General features: G+C 38.7%; 1 protein-coding gene across 3 annotated transcripts in view; it reads left to right on the top strand.

Annotated features, from left to right (window-relative positions):
* LOC105466024 (family with sequence similarity 149 member B1) overlaps positions 1-16,769 on the top strand; it is an 83,650-nt gene that overhangs the window by 16,458 nt on the left and 50,423 nt on the right. For all 3 annotated transcript variants that reach the window (XM_071068772.1, XM_071068770.1, XM_071068771.1), the window contains exons 4-5: positions 11,009-11,151; positions 12,242-12,358. In XM_071068772.1, the coding sequence (XP_070924873.1) occupies positions 11,009-11,151; positions 12,242-12,358 (260 nt within the window). The remainder of the gene's footprint in view (positions 1-11,008; positions 11,152-12,241; positions 12,359-16,769) is intronic.

Here is a 16,769-nt window from a genome sequence, read left to right on the forward strand (position 1 = left end):
TCCCAGCCTTTGAGTCTTCTGACTAAGGCCTCAGATATTGTGGAGCAGAGATAAGCCATTCCTGCTGTGATCTATATAAATTTCTGACCCATATAAATCCAGAGAGATAATACATGATTATTGTTGTTTTAAGCCGTTAAGTTTTGCAGTAATTTGTTACACTGCCAGAGTAACTGAAGCACTCCTCTCATGCTGCTTAAGGTCATAAAAACTGCTTAGGCACTCTCTTACCTCTCTTGGGCTCCTGTCGCACACCAGGCCTTCCTCCTGTACAGATACCCACCTGTTGTCTCTAGCTCCCTGCCTGGGGACAATTTTCTGACTGTGTAAAAGTGAACTAGAGTCCAAGCAAAGCAATGGTGGTCCCACTGTGCTGAGGAGCAGAGACCACAGTTCAGGGCAGAAGAAGAGAAGAGAACCAGAAATTAATTAACGGGTGAATATAAAAGTCTATATTTTTTGTCTGATTTCTTTAAAGGACAACTGACTGATTAAAGCAAAATATATGCTTGTATTTCATATGTGTGTGATATATAAAGTGTGTGCTGAAATGTGTCTAAAATGTATAAAGAGGGAGTTTATATTTGTAAAAGTAAATATAGCTCAAATAATGGGTGACTATAAGTGGAATTATACTTCTATAAGGTTATTACATTTGTGGATTATTGTAAAATTATTCAAGAAATTAAATGGGCCAGGCACGGTGGCTCAAGCCTGTAATCCCAGCACTTTGGGAGGCCGAGACGGGCGGATCACGAGGTCAGAAGATCGAGACCATCCTGGCTAACACGGTGAAACCCCGTCTCTACTAAAAAAATACAAAAAACTAGCCGGGCAAGGTGGTGGGCGCCTGTAGTCCCAGCTACTTGGGAGGCTGAGGCAGGAGAATGGCGTAAACCCGGGAGGCGGAGCTTGCAGTGAGCTGAGATCCGGCCACTGCACTCCAGCCTGGGTGACAGAGCCAGACTCCGTCTCAAAAAAAAAAAAAAAAGAAATTAAATGATATAATTTTTACACAGAGAAAGCTCTAGGCCCAAGTGAATTCTCTTATCCATTTGTGGAAGAAATAACATGATGCAAACTTTTTTCCAAAAAGTATAAGGAATACTTCTCAATTCAGTTTATAATAAGGTCAGCAGAGTCTTGATGCTAAAACCTGAGAAAGACAATGTAATAACAGAAAATTATGAAGTGGGACTTTTAGTATCAGAGTAAGTAGCTCGGCAAATACTCCTCCCCAAAAGCAACAATGAAACTGGATAAAATGGTAAGGTGCAACTATTTAAAGGGTTTGCAAATTGACAAAAAGCATATAATAAATAAATAAGCAATTATTCATGAAAACCAGTAGAACTTTGGGTTAAGAACAGTGAGAGTCTATTCAACTACAGAGGGACAAGCTGTGAAAATTAGCAGCTTCACTGTTGGAGAAGGCTCAGTAGGTTTGGAGTGAACCTGGAGAGACCCTAGGCCCAACAGCATGTAGGTAACAGTAGTAAACTTGATGGGAAGAACAGTTGCTCAGATAGCTTGAGGTTTTAGTCCTGGCTGGGACAAACAATGGATTGGCAAACTATCCAGGAATTTATTAAGGATATCTGGGAAATAAGACGGTCACAGGAGGCCTTGATAAGCTTTCCATACATCCACGCAGGACTGACCAAGCTATCTACATATCCCTAGCTGAACGTGAGTCAGCTTGCAAGTGCAGAGAAGCAAGAGGGCATCCAGAAACTAAAAGCAGATGCAAAAACTGCTTGAATTTGAACTAAGACAAAATAAACTTTAAAAGAAAAAATACTATTAGAAACAAAGAGGGACATTTTATAATGATAAAAGGGTCAATTCAGGAAAATAGAGCAGTTATATATGTAACATCTAATAACCAAGTCTTAAAGTTCCTGAAGCAAAAAAATAACTGAATGGAAAGGAGAAACACTGTAGCAATTATAGCTGGAAACTTTAATACCCAACTCTCAATACTTGTAGACCACCTAGACAAAAAATCAGCAAGGATATTAAATACCTGAACAATACTATCAACCAACCTGACCTAACTCACATCCTACCTAGTGACAGCAGTATAGATACTCTTCAAGCACACATAAAACAAGTTTTTTTAACTATAAAAAGATGTAAATTATACAAGGTATGTTCTCCAACCACCTTGGAATTAAATTATAAATCAACAACATACATTTGGGATATCCTCAAATATTTGGCAATTAAACATCACTCTTCTAAATAACACGGGTTGAAAAAGGAATCTATAAGAGAAATTAGAAAATATTTTGAACTGAATGAAAAGGGAAAAGCAAAATATCAAAATTTATGGGATGCAGCTAGGAGGAAATGAATAGCTTTAAATGCCTACAGAAAAACAGGGAGGTCTCAATAATATAAGTTTCTACCATAACAAACTAAAGAAAACAAACTAAATCCAAAGCAAAGCAGAAAGAAGGAAATAATACAGATAAGATAAAAATTAATAAAACAAAAAAGAGAAAATAAAGTCAAAAGTTGTTTCTTTGGAAAGAAGTCAGTAAATTGACAAATCTTTAGTTTGTTTGATCAAGAAAGAAGAGAGATTGACATGATCAGGAATGAAAGAGAGGGCATAACTCTACAGAAAGTACTAAGAGAATTCAGTAAACAACTTAATGCTAACAAATTAGATAACTTAGATGTAATGGACAAATCCCTACAAAGACATAAATTAACAAATTGACTTACACAGAAATTTAAAATTTAGATAGAGCCATACCAATGTAATTGGGTTATTTCTATCTATGTAATTTCTATTTAAATAAACTAAATTAATAATTAAAAATCTTTCGACTGATCACAGTGGCTCCTACCTGTAATCTCAGCACTTTGGGAGGCAAGGAGGGAGGATCACTTGAACCCAGGAGTTCAAGACCAGCCTGAGCAATATAGTGAGACCCCCATCTCTACAAAAACTAAAAAATTAGCCAAGTATGGTGGCACGTGCCTTTAGTCCCGGCTACTTGCGAGGCTGAGATGGGAGAATCGCTTGAGCCTGGGAGGTCAAGGCTGCAGTGAGCCATGGTCACACCACTGCACTACACTGGGCAACAGAGTGAGTCTGTCTCAACAAACAAACAAACAAAAAATCTTCCCACAAAGAAATCCAGGCACAGATGGGCTAGTAAATTCTATCAAATATTTAAATTCTAGTAAACTCTATCAAATATTTAAAGAAGAAATAATAACAATATTTCAGACTCAGAAAATCAAGGAACATTTTCCAATTCATTCTATGAGACCAGTAATACCCTGATACCAAAACCAGACAAAGACAAAAAAAGAATTCTTTATATAAGAGATTCTAAGGAATAGAAAGAAAAAAAGAAAAAAATTAGAACTGATATATGAATTTAACAAGGCCACAAGGTCCAAGGTCAATATGTAAAAATCAATTTATTTCTATATACACTTAAATATTTAAGAAGAAATAATACCAATCCCTCACAAACTCTTTCAGGAAAGAAAGAACAGTTCCTACCTAATTCATTCTATGAAGCCAGTATGACCTTGATATCAAAGTCAGTCATCACAAGAACACTACAAACCAGATGCCTCTTGAAATTAGACACAAAAACTTTATTAGCCAACCAAATCCAATTACATAAAAGGATTATTTACCCTGACCAAGTGGGTAAATAGGATTTATCCCAGGAATGCACGACTGGTTCAACATTAGAAAAACAACTCTTCATCTGGGTAGACAGACGTTGAAAAAAAGAAAAACAACTAATTTAATACATTATATTAATAGAATAAAGGACAAAAATGACATGATCATCTTAATAGTAACATAGAAAAAAAACATTTGACAAAATCTAACACCCATTCATAATAAAAAAAACACTCAACATACAAGAAATAAAAGAGAATTTAATCAACCTGAAAGGCTGGGCATCTACAAAAAACTTAGAACTAACGTTATTATATGTAGCAGGAAAAGACTGGATACTTCCCCTTAAGATTTAGAACAAGGGAGGCCGGGCGCGGTGGCTCAAGCCTGTAATCCCAGCACTTTGGGAGGCCGAGACGGGTGGATCACGAGGTCAGGAGATCGAGACCATCCTGGCTAACACGGTGAAACCCCGTCTCTACTAAAAAAAAACAAAAACTAGCCGGGCGAGGCGGCGGGCGCCTGTAGTCCCAGCTACTCGGGAGGCTGAGGCAGGAGAATGGCGTAAACCCGAGAGGCGGAGCTTGCAGTGAGTTGAGATCCAGCCACTGCACTCCAGCCTGGGTGAAAGAGCGAGACTCCGTCTCCAAAAAAAAAAAAAAAAAAAGATTTAGAACAAGGTAAGGATGTCCACTCTTGCCACTTCTATTCAGCATTGTATTACAGGTTCTAGCCAGTGTAAGACAAAGAGGCATTCAAATTGAAGAGGAGGAAATAAAAATGTCTTTATTCACAGATGTCATGATGTAAAAAAAAATCCAGAAAATTTACATTCCCTCTATTACCACCCCCCAAATCTAGTAGAACTAATAAATGAGTTCAGTTAGGTCACAGTATACAAGAGCAATTTACAAAAATATGGTTTTCATACAATGCGATATTTTTCAGCTGGAAAAATGAAAGAAGTTCTGATATATGTTACAACTTGGGTGAACCTTCAAAACATGCTAAGTGAAAGAAGCCAGACATGACACATCACATCTTGTTTGATTCCATTTATATGAATTGCTCAGAAGAGCAATTCCATAGAGACAGAAAGTAGATTATTGGTGGCCAGGGACTGGGCTGAGAGAGGAATGGGGAATGACTGCTAATGGAAACAGTTTCTTTTGAGGGTGATGAAATATTCTAGAATTAAGATATTGGTGATAGTTGCACAACTGCGAATATACTAAAAACACTGAATTTGACAATTTAAAAGGGTGAATTTCATGGTGTGTGAATTCTATCTAAATTTAAAAATTTGTATTTCTACACATTGGCAGTGAACAATCTGAAAATGAAAATTTAAAAATCACAATAGAATAAAAAAAGTTCTTAGCAATTAATTTAACAAAAGCAACACAAGACTTGTACATTGGAAATTTCAAAACATTGCTGAGAGAAATTAAAGAAAATCTAAATAAATGAAGAGACTTCCATGTTCATAAATTGGAAGACAAAATAATAATATGGCATTTCTCCCCAAATTAATCTATGTATCAGTGCACTCTCTATCAAAATCCTAGGAGACATTGTTATAGAAATTGATAAGCTAATCCTAAAATGTATATGAAATTGTAAAGGATCCAGATTAGTAAAAAAAAAAAAAAAAAAAATTGAAACAAATAGAAAATTAGAGGACATATATTACCACATCTCAAAACGTAATATCAAAACATTAGTCAAAACAGTGTGGGCAGGGCGTGGTAGCTCACGCCTGTAATCCCAGCACTTTGGGAAGCCAAGGCGGGTGGATCACCAGAGGTCAGGAGTTCGAGACCAGCCTAGCCAACATGGCGAAACCATGACTCTATTAAAAACACAAAAATTAGCTGGGCACGGTGGTGCAGGCCTGTAGTCCCAGCTACTCTGGAGGCTGAGGCAGGAGAATCACTTGAACCCAGGAGGCGGAGGTTGCAGTGAGCCAGGATTATGCCACTGCACTCCAGCCTAGGCGATAGAGCAAGACTCCATCTCAAAACAACAACAACAACAAAAACAGTGTGGTACTGACAAAAATATGGTCATATAGTCAATAGAACAGAATTGAGAATTCAGAAATAAACTCTTACATTTAGGATCCATTGATTTCTGACAAAGGTACAAAGGCAATTCAATAGAGAAAGGATTTCTTTTTCCTAACAAATGTTGCTGGGACAATTGGATGTCCATGTGCAAAAAGATGAATTCACATCATATAAAAATTTTACTCAAAATGAATTATAAACTTAAATATAAGAACAAAAACTATAAATCGTTTAGAAGAAAATGTATAACCAAATCAAGACCTTGGATTAGGCAACAAGTTCATAAATAGGACACACCAAAAGCATAAGCTATGAAAATGGATAAATTTAACTCCTTCAAAATTTACATATTTTTTGCTTTCACATACCTCATTAAGAAATGGAAGGACACTAGCCTGGCCAAGATGGTGAAGCCCTGTCTCTACCAAAAATACTAAAAATTAGCCAGGTGTGGTGACGGGCACCTATAATCCCAGCTACTCTGGAGGCTGAGGCAGAGAATCGCTTGAACCTGGGAGGTGGAGGTTGCAGTGAGCCAAGATCACACCACTGCACTCCAGCCTGGGTGACAGAGAGAGACTCCGTCTCAGAGAAAAAAAAAAAAGAAAGAAAGAAATGAAAGGACAGATCACAGATTGGGAGATTCCAATATCTGACTTGTATCCAAAGTATATAAAGAGCTCTTAAAACTGCATATTAAAAAGAAAAAAAGAAAAAAGGCTAGGCACAGTGGCTCATGCCTATAACCCCAACACTTTGAGAGGCTGAGGCCAGCAGATCATTTGAGCCCAAGCATTTGAGACCAGCCTAAGCAACAAAATGAGACCCCCATCTCTAAAAAGTAAATAATAAATAAATAGATAAATAAAAAGGAAAAATAAAAGCTGAAATAATGGGCAAAAGACTTGAAAAGACATTCCATGAAAGAAAAATACATAAATGGCCAAGTAGCATGTAGAAAGATGCTCCATATGATGAATTATAGAGAAAATGCAAATAGAAAACTGGGAAGATAGACCACTCCACATTCACAAAAATTGCTAAAATTAAAAAGACTGACCATACCTAGTACCGGAAAGGATGTGGAGCAGGTTTAACGCTCACACATTTCTGATAGGAGTGCTAAATTGTATATCTATCCTATAAAATAGTTTAGTAATTTCTTTAAACATACATTTATTATGTGACAGCAATTTCACTGCTAGGTATTATCCAAGAAAAATGAAAACATGTCTAGAAAAAGACTTGTACATGAATGTTTATATCAACTTTATTCATAACAAACAATATAAACAAATACTGAAAATAACATAAATGTCCCTTAACAGAGGAATGAATAAACAAATTGCAGCATAGTCTTAAAACAAAATACTTTTCAGCAATAGAATGTAATGAATAATTAATATATGCAATAACATGAATGAACCTCAAAAAGATTCTCCTGAATGAAGACAAACACAAAAAAGTGCATCCTGCACAATCCCAATTATATGAAGTTCTATACCAGACAAAACTAACTTACAGTGATAAAAATAACTCAACATTTTGGAAAACTTCAGCTGCAAAGGAATGTGAGGAGAAATGTTTTATATCTGGAAAGGAATGGTAGTTACTAGGTGAATATTTTGTCAAATCTCATTGTGCTGTACCCTTAAATGTGCGTTTTGCTGAATGTAAATTATTCCTCAGTAAAGTTGATTAAAATTTTAAAGTCCTCAAAGAGTTAAAGGACAAGATAACATCTATTTAAATTATTAGAGGTTTTTAAACAGAGCAGGTAAAGCTATTAACAGGCAAATATGAAGAACCAGTTAAACATCTTCAAAGTGAATAGCATTTGAAATATCTCAACATATAAAGTAAGCTGGACCCAGTGAAGCAGATAGTAGCGAATTGAATGCTAGAACTAAGAAAATCACCTAGAACCGGGGAACTAAAGACAGAATTTGAAGAGTAGTTAGGAGATATGGAGGATGGATTAAGAAACTACAATATATTTCTGACAGAAATTTTAGAGAATAAGAAAGAGGCAGTATTCAAAGAAGTAGTCACTGATTTTTTTTTTTTTTTCAGACCTGAAGAAAGATATGTTTGAAAAGCCTATCAGGTGAAAGACAATTTTTTAGAGAGGGGTCTTGCTATATGATCCAGATTGGAACACAATGGCTAGCCACAAGTGCCACCATGGCCCAGTACAACCTCAAACTTTTGGGCTCAAGCAATCCTCCTAACTCTGCTTCCTGATTGATTCACTGGGACTACAGGTGTAGGCCACCATCCCCAGCTTTGGACAAATTAAAAAAAAAAAAACTCCCAGATAGATAGATACAATTTTTATTGGGTAGGGGTTGACTTTCATGTTTAGGGTGAAAATACATTATTTTCATCTTATACTTTTAAAAGAAGATACGATTTTTCTCCCACTGGAACACTGGAATGTAAAAGGATGTGTAAATTTAGATGTAGTAGAGGGTAAGCAAGGAATCTGAAAAAATGATCAGATTTGCATTTTGTAACCATCCCTCTGACTGCTTTTTTTTTTTTTTTTTTAAGAGATGAGGTCTCACTTGGTTACCCAGGCTGGAATGCAGTGGCACAATCATGGCTCACTGCAGCCTCGAACTCCAGGGCTCAAGTAATCCTCCCACCTCAGCCTCCTAAGTTGCTGGGACTATAGGCACAGACCACCATGCCTGGCTAATTTTTTATTTTTGTTAGAGATGGCTGTCTTGTGATGTTGCCCAGGCTGGTCTCAAACTTCTGACCTCAAGTGATCGTCCCCACTTAGCCTCCTGAGTTGCTGAGATTACAGGTGTGAACCTCCATGCCCAGCCCTCTGACTATTCTGGGTTTTTTTGTTTGTTTGTTTTGAGACAGAGTTTCGCTCTTGTTGCCCAGGCTGGAGTGCAATGACACGATCTTGGCTCACCGCAACCTCTGCCTCCCGGGTTCAAGAGATTCTCCTGCCTCAGCCTCCCAAGTAGCTGGGATTACTGGCATGCGCCATCATGCCCAGCTAATTTTGTATTTTTAGTAGAGGCAGGGTTTCTCTATGTTGGTCAGCCTGGTCTCGCACTCCTGACCTCAGGATCTGCCCATCTCGGCCTCCCAAATTGCTGGGATTACAGGTGTGAGCCATCCCCCATCCCCGACTTTTTTTTTTGAGACGGAATTTCGTTCTTGTTGCCCAGGCTGGAGTGCCATGGCGCAATCTGGGCTCACTGCAACCTGTGCCTCCCAGGTTCAGGCGATTCTCCTGCCTCAGCCTCCCGAGTAGCTAGGATTACAGGCGCCTGCCATCACGCCCAGCTAATTATTTGTATTTTTTGTATTTTTGTAATTTTTGTATTTTAGTAGAGACAGGATTTCACCATGTAGGCCAGGCTGGTCTGGAACTTCTGACCTCAGGAGATCCACCCACCTTGGCCTCCCAAAGTGCTGGGATTATAGGTGTGAGCCACTGTGCCTGGCCTGACTATTCTTTTTTTTTTTTAATTATACTTTAAGTTCTAGGGTACATATGCACAACATGCAGGTTTGTTACATATGTATACATGTGCCATGTTGATGTGCTGCACCCATTAACTCGTCATTTACATTAGGTATATCTCCTAATGCTATCCCTTCCCCCCACCCAAAACAGGAACTGGTGTGTGATGTTCCCCTTCCTGTGTCCAAGTGATCTCATTGTTCAATTCCCACCTATGAGTGAGAACATGCGGTATTTGGTTTTCTGTTCTTGAAATAGTTTGCTGAGAATGATGGTTTCCAGCTGCATCCATGTCCCTACAAAGGACACGAACTCATCCTTTTTTATGACTGCATAGTATTCCATGGTGTATATGTGCCACATTTTCTTAATCCAGGGCCTGACTATTCTTAAAGGGTGGACTACAGAGGGCAAGGACATAACATAAGTTGTCAATTGCCAAGTGAAAGATGCAGTATACAAAGTAATATACACAGGATTTTCTGTCTACCTTTTCTTAAAAATGGTAGAACCAGGCCAGGTGTGGTGGCTCATGCCTATAATCCCAGCACTTTAGGAGGCCAAGGCGGGTGGATCATGAGGTCAGGAAATTGAGACCATCTGGCTAACATGGTGAAATCGTATCTCTACTAAAAATGGGAAAAAAAAAAAAAAAAATTAGCCGGGTATGGTGGTGGGTACTTAGGAGGCTGAGGCAGGAGAATGGCGTGAACCTGGGAGGCGGAGCTTGCAGTGAGCAGAGATCGCTCCACTGCACTCCAGCCTGAGCAACAGAGCAAGATTCCATCTCAAAAATAAATAAATAAATGAAAATATATAGAGACTTTTTTTTTTTTTTTGAGACACAGTCTCACTCTGTCACCCAGGCTAGAGTGCAGTGGCACAATCTTGGCTTGCTACAGCCTGTACCTCCCAAGTCAAGTGATTCTTGTGCCTTAGCCTCCCAAGTAGCTGGGATTACCGGTGTGTACCACCACGCCCGGCTAATTTTTGTGTTTTTAGTAGAGACGGGGTTTCACTATGTTGGCCAGGCTGGTCTTGAACTCCTGGCCTCAAGTAATCCACCCATCTCAGTCTCCCAGAGTGCTGGGATTACAGGCCTGAGCTACCATGCCTGGTCTTTTTTTTTTTTTTTTTTTTTTTTTTAAGGCTAGTCAAGTGAAGCAATAGGAGTGGAGAGGAAACAAAGAAATCCGTAAGTGGTTGTGATCAATTAGCTGTAAACACCACTGTACTTGGACCAGCCTAAAAAACAGACATTTATCTAAATTTTCTTTAAATATGAATGGAGAAGATACCTGAAAATTCCAAGATCTGAAAACTCACTAATTTAATTTTTCTTTCATGGAAACACAGCAGTATTTCAAGTAGACTAAACATTTAAACAAAACAAGTCTTACTGCTTTCAATCTTTACAATTTTTTTTTTTTTTTTTTTTTTGAGGCGGAGTCTCGCTCTGTCGCCCAGGCTGGAGTGCAGTGGCGCGATCTCGGCTCACTGCAAGCTCCGCCTCCCGGGTTCCCGCCATTCTCCTGCCTCAGCCTCCCGAGTAGCTGGGACTACAGGCGCCGCCACCACACCCGGCTAATTTTTTTGTATTTTTTTTTAGTGGAGACGGGGTTTCATTGTGTTAGCCAGGATGGTCTCGATCTCCTGACCTCGTGATCCACCCGCCTCGGCCTCCCAAAGTGCTGGGATTACAGGCTTGAGCCACCGCGCCCGGCCAATCTTTACAATTTTTAACAGAGAGTGAAGCTCACCTAAATATTTGGGGGGAATATTTTCTTTTAGGAACTTGATCAAAATGCCACTGAAAAAGTCCAGGCAATGTTCACAGCCATTGATGAACTCTTGTATGAGCAGAAGTTGAGTGTGCATACCAAGAGTCTACAAGAAGAGTGCCAACAGTGGACAGCCAGCTTTCCTCACCTCAGGTACTGAAGCCCTCCAGTGGACTTGTATTCATGGATAATACTAAAATTTTAAAAGTAGATTTTTTTTAAAAAAAGCTTGTATTCTAAAATCTTTCTGAGCATGACTTTAATGAATATAAATAAGGCCATGTGGTATAAAGCCTCAGCTAAGAGAAAACTTAAGTTGGTAGAAGTTTCTTAGAGTTTCCATAACTAACAATATGTGATCCTAATGAAGTAAAACTATTTCTACAACAGCAGCTGAGGTCTAGTATCTGGGTACCAAAAAGCCCTTCTTTTGAACAGGATGGTCAGAAAATGTAACTGTTGTATACAATTAAATTCTTACATATACTTGAAACTAGACAGAGGCTGTTCAAGAGCTTCCTTCAGAAACTGCAATAGTACCACTTATTGCACATACTCAAAATTTATAAAGCTTCATGTTCTTAAGAATGTAATTCATAGTTTTCACTAATTTGACTGGGCCTTCATCCCATTTTGGCTGATTTAATGAGGACTATTATGAAGCATGAAGGGCAGATTACAGATGTTTGCTTAGATTTCTTGGATTTTTTTTTTTTTTTTTTTTTTTTGAGACGGAGTCTTGCTCTGTCACCCCGGCTGGAGTGCAGTGGCCGGATCTCAGCTCACTGCAAGCTCCTCCTCTCAGGTTCACGCCATTCTCCTGCCTCAGCCTCCCGAGTAGCTGGGACTACAGGCACCCGCCACTTCGCCCGGCTAGTTTTTTGTATTTTTTAGTAGAGACGGGGTTTCACCGTATTAGCCAGGATGGTCTCGATCTCCTGACCTCATGATCCGCCTGTCTCGGCCTCCCAAAGTGCTGGGATTACAGGCTTGAGCCACCGCGCCCGGCCTTTTTTTTTTTTTTTTTAACACCAGGCTATAGGTTTATCTTTTCCATCTCCATTCTATGGAAGAGATATACCTGTAGTAAGGCTCTGGATTTACATTTTCTCATTCTTAATCAGTATCAGACTGTATACTGGACTTTTTATGTAGAGCCATCAAATATGTTCAAAATATATCTAGATTTTGTATGTATGCCAGTGAAAGTGCTTAATTGTGTGTGTGTTTCTTCATTTTGAAGGATTCTAGGTAGGCAGATAATCACTCCAAGTGAAGGTTATAGATTGTATCCTAGATCCCCTTCTGCTGTTTCTGCTTCATATGAAACAACCTTGTCTCAAGAAAGAGATTCTACTATGTGAGTATTCCATTATGTAAGTATTTCAATGTGCCCTAATATGCAAGTATTATATCCTACCAGTTGTATTAAGGGATTAAAATACTTCTTCCTACTTACTGGTATTTAGTAAAGCATAGCAAATTCTGTAAGATGGTCCGTAGTCTTTGTGTATATTAAAATTTTATTATGTAATTTTGTTCAAAAAGTTATACCTTTCTTGGAGTGTATTAATCTGTTTTCTGTTGCTTATAACAGAATACCTGAAACTGGGCAATTTATAAGGAAAAGGAAGTTATTTCTTACAGTTCTGGAGGCTGAGAAGTCCAAGGTCAAGGGGCAGGATCTGGGAGGACCTTCTTGCTGGTGGGACTCTCTGCAGGGTCCCAAGGCAGTGCAGGGACTCACATGGCAAGGGGGCTGTTCATGCTAATATGCCAACTCAGGTTTCTCTTTTTTTTTTTTATAAAGCTACCAGTTCCCCTTCCACGATAATCCAATAATCCATACATGGATTAAACCATTCACGAGGACAGAACCCCCGAGATCCAATTACCCTTAAAGGCTCCACTTCTCAACACTGCCAAATTAGGGACTAAATTTCAACATGAATTTTGGAGGGGACAAATATTCAAACCATATAATAGTGCTTAAGGATATTCTTGTTATTCAGGTCTCTATATCTATATATATTTACATACATCTATAAATATGGACACTTCCTTCTTGACATACATGTGTAAATAGAATGGTTTTTTAAAAATGTTGAAGTCTAAGAAAAAGACTTTTAAAACTTTTTAGAAAAAATGTTGAAACTGATTTTTTAATAACATGTAATATTAATTACAATTTAATATCTTTAAAGAAATTAAACTTCAAAGTACTTTATTTTTTTTTTTTTGAGATGGAATCTCCCTCTGTCACCCAGGCTGGAACAGTCTTGGCTCACTGCAACCTCTACCTCCCAGTTTCAAGCATTTCTTCTGTCTCAGCCTCTCGAGTAGCTGGGACTGCAGGTGCACACCACAACGCCCGGGGTTTCACCATACTGGCCAGGCTGGTCTCGAACTCCTGACCTCGTGATCCACCCGCCTCAGCCTCCCCAAAGTGCTGGGATTACAGACATGAGCCACCACACCCAGCCTTTTTTTTTGAGATGGAATCTTGCTCTGTCACTGAGGCTGGAGTGCAGTGTGCAATGGCACAATCTCAGCTCACTGCAACCTCCGCCTCCCAGGTTCGAGCAATTCTCCTGCCTCAGCCTCCCAAGTAGCTGGGATTACAGGCGCCCACCACCATGCCCGGCTAATTTTTGTATTGTTGGTAGAGATGGGGTTTCACCATGTTGGCCAGGCTGGTCTTGAACTCCTGACCTCAGGTGATCTGCCTGCCTCAGCGTTCCAAAGTGCTGGGATTACAGGTGTGAGCCACCATGCCCAGCCCAAAGTAATTTTTTAATGGCAAGATCTTTTGAACACCTCAGACTTTTTAAATAGTAGCAAAATAAACCTAAATAGGATTACTTTGAAACCTATACATATACTTAAATCTACTGTAAAATATAATATCATAGTTTTAATTCATTTAAAAAATTATTCGTATACTTTTTCCCATGGCTGCAGTTTTACTTATTCGATACCTTCCAATAGTTGTAGTAATACTTACTTTTGGAGCCTCCTTGAGTCTGTGGTAATCTCACCAGACCATAAAGTAAAACATTACTGTTAGGGTTATGGGATCTGGGTTATCAACTGATTTTTGGTCAGATAATGATATTTGTTTGCTGTTCCTCAAGTGATCTAAACTCAAGCTGCTGGTCATTAGGCATTCTTTTTAAATTAAATCTCATGCATTATATCGATAAGTTTACTCCTTTAATATAATATAAAAAATTTTACAGCCTAATGTCACCCACAGAAATGATGTATTCTTTCATTTTCTCTGATCAAAATTATATAACTCATATTCTGTTATTAGGATATACCGACCTGATCTGTTAATGTAAAGTTTATATGTGCCTTATTTTATAATTATCAATGGTAAGTTCATTTAGAAATTTAATCTTCAAGGAAATAAGAAATCAAGTCTGAGCAGTTAGTCATCCTTTTTAGGACATCTGACTATATCACCATTCTGCGACATATTGCTAATACCCTTTCCTTTTTACTTGCTACCACCAGTGTTGATTAGTCTTCCTATTTTTGGTTCTCCTTTTTGCTGGGATATTTGACTTACAGTTCTCAATACTTTTCTTTACTTACACAAGTAAAACAAATACCTATTTACACTTTACACACAGACATATACTTAGAAGAAACAAATTATCCAGGTATATTAGCACACCACTACTTATTGGAAGCCATAAAAAATTAAACAAAATCCATGATATTTACTTCTTTCATGTAACAGCTACTTTGTTCATACTTTATATTTTTATTCTTGAGTACCATTATGAACTCATAGCATTTCAAAATATTTATATATTTACTTAGCAATAATTAGTATTGATGCTGTAATTGTTACAAGTTAGCCACTTAAAGCTAGTACTTTTGGTTTTGTTTTGACTGTATCTTTGCTTTCTGGTACAGTAGGATGTGCCAGGCCCATCCTTAACTTTTTCTTCCTTTAACATCTAGAATCAGCTGAACTTCAAGGAGACTTACTCCTTTGAGAGGCTAATACAGTTGTATTAAAGAACCAAGTTGGGTGGTGAGGGTATGTAAGTTGTGCTACTGCTATTTTGCCACTTTATTTTATTTATTTATTTATTTTTCAAGAGATAGGGTCTTGCTCTGTCACCCAGGCTGGAGTGCAGTGGCACAATCATAGCTCACAGCAGCCTTGAGCTCCTGGCCTCAAGCAGTCCTCCCACCTCAGCCTTCTGAGTGGCCAGGCTATTTTGCCACTTTTTGCTGTGAGAGGTATGAAGAAAATGTGTCATTAATTCATTTTGATTTTTCAGTTTAACAAATCAGGTTATCATAAAATATAAGGTTTATCAACTGTTAAGACTTTCTATAAAAATAACATTTCAGATTATATCCATTCTTGCCCTCTCCAGCATATTCTCCACATTAAATCAGATTTTTTTTTTTAATTCAGGGTTGATCCTTTCTGTCTCCCACTTAAAAACTTTCAGTAGCTTTCCACTGAATTTAAGATAAAAATCTAAAATCGTATCATCAGCTGGCCCCTGCCTACTTCTCTAAGACATCTATCAGTCTCTCTCTCTCATTCATTAATCCTTCCAACACTGGCTTTCTTTCAGACCTCAAATGCACGAAACTAGGTATTTGGTTCAGTTCTCTAGGAGTTCTTGGCCAGAAGAAAGTGGTAGAGTAAATAATATAGTAATACAGCATCTTCCTGTTTGTATCTCTAATACCTAGGACAGTGCCTGTAACATGGTTAGCAGTCAACTTGCTGCTTCCTCTTCTTTTTGGTTTTGTTTTTTGTTTTTTGAGACAGGGTCTTACTCACTTGTACAGGCTGGAGTGCAGTGGTGCAATCACAGGTGACTACAGCCTTGACCTCCTGGGCTAAAGCAATCCTCCTGCCTCAGCCTCCTGAGTAGCTGGGACCACAGGCGTGCTCTACCACATCTGGCTAATTTTTGTATTTTCAGTAGAGATGGGGTTTCACCATGTTGCCCCGGCTGGTCTTGAACTCCTGAGCTCAAGTGATTTGCCCACCTTGGCCTCCCAAAGTGCTGGGATTACAGGCATGATGCGCCATGCCTGGCCACTCTTTTTTCTTAACTAAGTAAAAGCAGATCATATTTACATTTTTAGAAAAACTACACAAAAATGAACTAATGTATACATTGACATTATGGTTGCAAAACAAAGTAATTAATGTCTAGGTCAAAATGAAGTTCCTCAGCACTGTAAGACAGGGTGAGAGAAACAAACACACAAAAAGAAGAAATTCCAGCCAGGCACAGTGGCTCACGCCTGTAATCCTGGCACTCTGGGAGGTTGAGGCAGGTGGATCACTTGAGGTCAGGAGTTTGAGACCAGCCTGGCCAACATAGTGAAACCCTGTCTCTACTAAAAATAAAAAAAATTAGCCAGGTGTGGTGGCACACGCCTGTAATCCCGGCTGCTTGGGAGGCTGAGGCAGGAGAATCCCTTGAACTTGGGAGGCAGAGGTTGCAGTAAGCTGAGATCACATCACTGCACTCCAGCCTGGGCGACAGAGCGAGACTCTGTCTCAAAAAAAAAGGAAAATCCAGGAACTTGTGGCAACATACAGGGGAAATACAGGCCAAAAAAGGATCCCGAAAAGATGAGTTTGAAGACATTTCCACTTGAGAAAAACTATGCATTCTGCTACTTCAAGTTAGCTAAGGGGCTTATTTATACTTAGATATATATCCCAACAAAAAATAACTAACTATAATATCTAATGAGTTGCTAAAGTACATGACTAC

This window comes from Macaca nemestrina, chromosome 9 (assembly GCF_043159975.1).
Source record: "Macaca nemestrina isolate mMacNem1 chromosome 9, mMacNem.hap1, whole genome shotgun sequence".
Taxonomy (NCBI): Eukaryota; Metazoa; Chordata; class Mammalia; order Primates; family Cercopithecidae; genus Macaca; species Macaca nemestrina.